The sequence below is a fragment of the Aplysia californica genome, unplaced genomic scaffold (assembly GCF_000002075.1).
Source record: "Aplysia californica isolate F4 #8 unplaced genomic scaffold, AplCal3.0 scaffold00384, whole genome shotgun sequence".
Lineage (NCBI taxonomy): Eukaryota > Metazoa > Mollusca > Gastropoda > Aplysiida > Aplysiidae > Aplysia > Aplysia californica.
In genome coordinates, this window is record NW_004797654.1 from 164,489 (window position 1) to 168,537 (window position 4,049).

General features: G+C 38.6%; 1 protein-coding gene across 1 annotated transcript in view; it reads right to left on the reverse strand.

Moving 5' to 3' along the window:
- Positions 1-3,736: 3,736 nt before the first annotated feature.
- The window catches only part of LOC101860350, a 22,324-nt gene continuing 22,011 nt past the window's right edge, over positions 3,737-4,049 (reverse strand). The window contains exon 5 of the mRNA XM_005103655.1: positions 3,737-3,825. Within this exon, the coding sequence (XP_005103712.1) occupies positions 3,737-3,825 (89 nt within the window). The remainder of the gene's footprint in view (positions 3,826-4,049) is intronic.

Genomic DNA, 4,049 nt, shown 5'->3' on the forward strand with positions numbered 1-4,049 from the left:
ATGTGTGTGTGTGTGTGTGTGTGTGTGTGTGTGTGTGTGTGTGTATGTGTGTGTGTTTGTGTGTGTGTGTGTGTGTATCAGTGTGTATATATCAGTGTGTGTAAGAGGGGACAGTGATGAATACTAATATTTTGGATAAATTTACAATACCGTTTTCCAATACAGTCTTTATAGTGAGACCACCCCAGAATCCACCATCAACGTTTTGTATGAAAGTCAGTCGCAACAGTGGGAAGTCTGTGACGTTCTGCCTGAAGATCAAGGGTGCACTGGGCCAATGTTTCATGTCTGTGATATATATATATAGAAGTGCATTAGGAGTAGTAGATGCTGTGCTACTGGGATTTGTTGCTTGCTTTGAGATTTTCGAAATTCTTCCAACCCCCCCCCCCCCAAAAAAAAATAAAAAAATCTCTTTCTACCCTTCTTTACATTTCAGCCTATTCTGTTGTTTTTTTCAAGGTTACTTGCATTTCATCCTCATTGCTTTCCCCTATCTTTCTTTCTTCCTACTTACACTAACAGATTATTTTCTTCTTGTTAATAAAGGAGTTTGTTGATATTATGGTTGTTGAATTTTTCCTGTTAGCTTTGGCGCTGCACTCCAAAAATGTACAACTGCTCTCAGAATACTTTTTCAATCTTTAGATAACCAGTATGATTATGGATTGTTAACAAGTAATTAAAGATGACAATGGAAAAACGATCAAAATCTCAAACTGTATTTCTTTAAATTGTTGTCTTAACAGTGCGCTGTAGGCTCCATAGTTTACTCTCAAAAGCCTGTCGGGGCCAGGCAAAGGCTAAGTATTCTTTCTGAACAAAGGTACAATTGAAAAAAACCATGAAGAGAAAGTATGTTTTGAACTTTAACATGTGGTTTATGTTTAGATCTCAATCAAGAAATGTGACTTTGATCTTGTTTCCATTGTGGTCTTCGAATGTGTTTGCATACAGATGTCTCTTTCAAGGATATGAATAAAGTGGATATTTATTTTGTCCTTTCTAGTTTATGAATGTTGTTTTCTTGTTCCCAGATGTTAGATCTGCTTTTGATGATCCAATTCAAGTTTGTGTAATAAAATGTTGCTCTACATCATACAACAAATTTCCCTTGTTCTTGATGTTGTTATCATTATGTGTGTAAAGACACCACAGGATTATGCATGTACTACATTGTACATGTATTTGAATTGACCTCCTGATGTGACTGCTAGATCTGGTGTGGGCGAACTGTGGCTCATGAGAAATTTCAGTCTGACCCACGAGTAGATCCAGTGATTTAGAAAAGATCTGTTTTTTTTTTTTTTAGATGAGTTGATATTAATAAAAACAAAAATGACTTGGAACTTAGAATTAATTAATAATAGATTCAGTTTTTAGCCCAGATGGAAACAATAGGTGAAATATTTTATCTCATGAAGTGCTTTAGTACATGTTGTACGGCAATCCATAACCCCTCTTTCTGTGGGCAAGATCGAACGATACATATTTAAAAATGAGTTCTAAACCTATCAATCGGGGTCTATTGAAATAGAGATTTGAAATCCTTATGTATGTAACAGTAATCGTAGATGCTTTGCACCCCCATCGATGCAATCTTGATCGTTTAGGAGGTAGGCAGCTTTGACTGAAGTGGCTTTAGGCCATTCCCAAAGGGGGGACATTTCTCGTTCAAGTCTAGTGCACAGTAGAATTGTAAATGGGCTGATCTAATAATGTCATGCTCACAACTGCCTGAACTACAAATGGGAACTGCTGCTTTTTCTTTCCTAATCCTTATTATTGTCATTTTTTCCTCTACTTCTCTTGTATGTTTGTCACACTCTTGTGACCCACTATTTCCGGGATGCCTTGATAGTCGAAGCAGACTTTGTGCTGTTGAAGCTAGAGAGGTGAGCAGAGTAAGTCTGATTCCCTCTAAGGACTCTCTGTTGACATCCACCCCTTGGCGCTCATATGACCTTATGCAGTTGCGAGCGCCGTAAAAATCTCTACTATACTGACCCTGTCTGTCGGGGCCTACCCGGGCTGGGAGGGATACAACGTCTCGGTAGACAGACTGCGAAATTGAAATACATGTACACGCTAAAAATTCTCCCCTCACGAAAATCAAACAAGTGTTTTTGAGTGCATAGACCAAGCACGCAACTGATAAACCACCTACGCAAGTCTCAGAATCCTCTAAGCAACGTAACTAACGAAAATACGGTTTAATAATGATAATAATAATAATAATAATAACAATAATAATAATATTATTGTTTCTGTGCAATGAAATCAAGCACATTTCAATTTTTGGGCACGAAATTATGTATATTGTTGTCCTTTTTAAGATTGTTCGTTTGTCTTGCTTCTGATGAAAAAAAATATACCAGTCTACCTTGAATACAAGTAGAGACATTAGCGATTGAAGATGGTGGGGGTCGCCTTGTTTGTGAGGAAAAATGAGCGAGTAAATAGCTACCACAGTTTGGAGTTCTTGGGAACTGAAAATTCAGTTTTGTGCCTTTGAGTTTGATCAACGTTTTTAGTTAAAACCCGCACAGAAGTATGTTTTTAAATGGAGATAAAAGATGCTGAGAATTTTTTTAAAAGTTAAGGATAAAAAAAATAGAGCTGAGATGTCGGTTTTTTTTCAATTTCATTTATTTTTGCGATCGCCTGCCTGATTTCACCACTATGCCACTCAAATATAATGACAATGCAGTTTGATGATGATATAATGATAATAATAATAATACGAAGAAGAAGAAGAAGAAGAAGAAGAAGAAGAAGAAGAAGAAGAAGAAGAAGAAAAATATTATTATTATGAAGAAGAATTAGATGGCATACTAATATAGTTACAAGTACTAGTACAGTTCACAACCTGACAAGAAAGTAGGCTCTGCGCCTTACAAATCAATTTTTTAAATTACCGCGATAGACTCTTTAACCCTATCCGTACGCCCTGGGGTAATTTTGTGCCCCCGGGGTTGTATTCTTCACATTTTGAAATACTTTTAGTGCGAAGATCTTTTTAAAACTTCCTATATTTCTCAAAAAATCATTTTGACACACTGACAAAGCGTACCGATCGGATTAACGAGTAAATCTCCCCACGTCGTATCGATAAGATAGTAAAACACGACGTACGGATAGGGTTAATATTCTGAAACGTTCTCAGCTTCTACTTCTTGAGAAGCATTCAGTTCACGCTGCCATTTTCCGGGCTCTCAAACACTAAACTACTGTACCTGAAGTAATGATCTTTCAATTCCCTTAGTCAGGTACACACTCTACTTAGGTTTAGAAGGGAAGATTTGTATAAAGTAAAATGCCGAATAATATACACGTACAGCGTCGGGCCAGTATCTGGATTCGAACCCACGACTTTACCGTTATGAGCCCGTCAGTCTCACCACCAGTTCAACTGACCACCGGAACCAATGAATAATCATGTTTGGTAAAGGTAAAATTCGACCCCCCTCCCCCCACTCACACACGCCCATTTAACTAAGGACAACAATGGGCCTTTTAAAGGCGTCTTTCTCACATGATGTCAAGATCAACCCGATCGTGGCTCCTACAGAGAGTGGAGACCCTGGTTATTCGTAGAAGGTCAAGTAAGTTCCAAGATTGTGGGATCAAATGGACTTTCATTCATGTTTCGACCTTGGTAGTTGGTATTATTTGATTAGCTGAGTCGACTTTAGAATTCAAATCTGTCTCAATGCCGCACGTTTGGTTGGCTCCTTCAGTCTGTGACGTGCGATGACGTGTACACCAGATGTAGAGGGGATGGACGTAGGTCACCACGCCGAGGCAGACGCAGAAGATGCTGGTCTGAAACAGAGAGATCGTTGTTTTTGTTTTTGTAAGTGTTTTACGACACTTGCAACTGCGTAAAGTCGCATGAGCACGCGGGACACATTAAACTTTAGCTTGATATCGGAATTAATTTTGAATTTTGCCCGGTTGGCGGCCAAAGCCTACTCTTATCGATTTAAGGAGACAGGGAGAGAGAGAGAGAGAGAGAGAGAGAGAGAGAGAGAGAGAGAGAGAGAGAG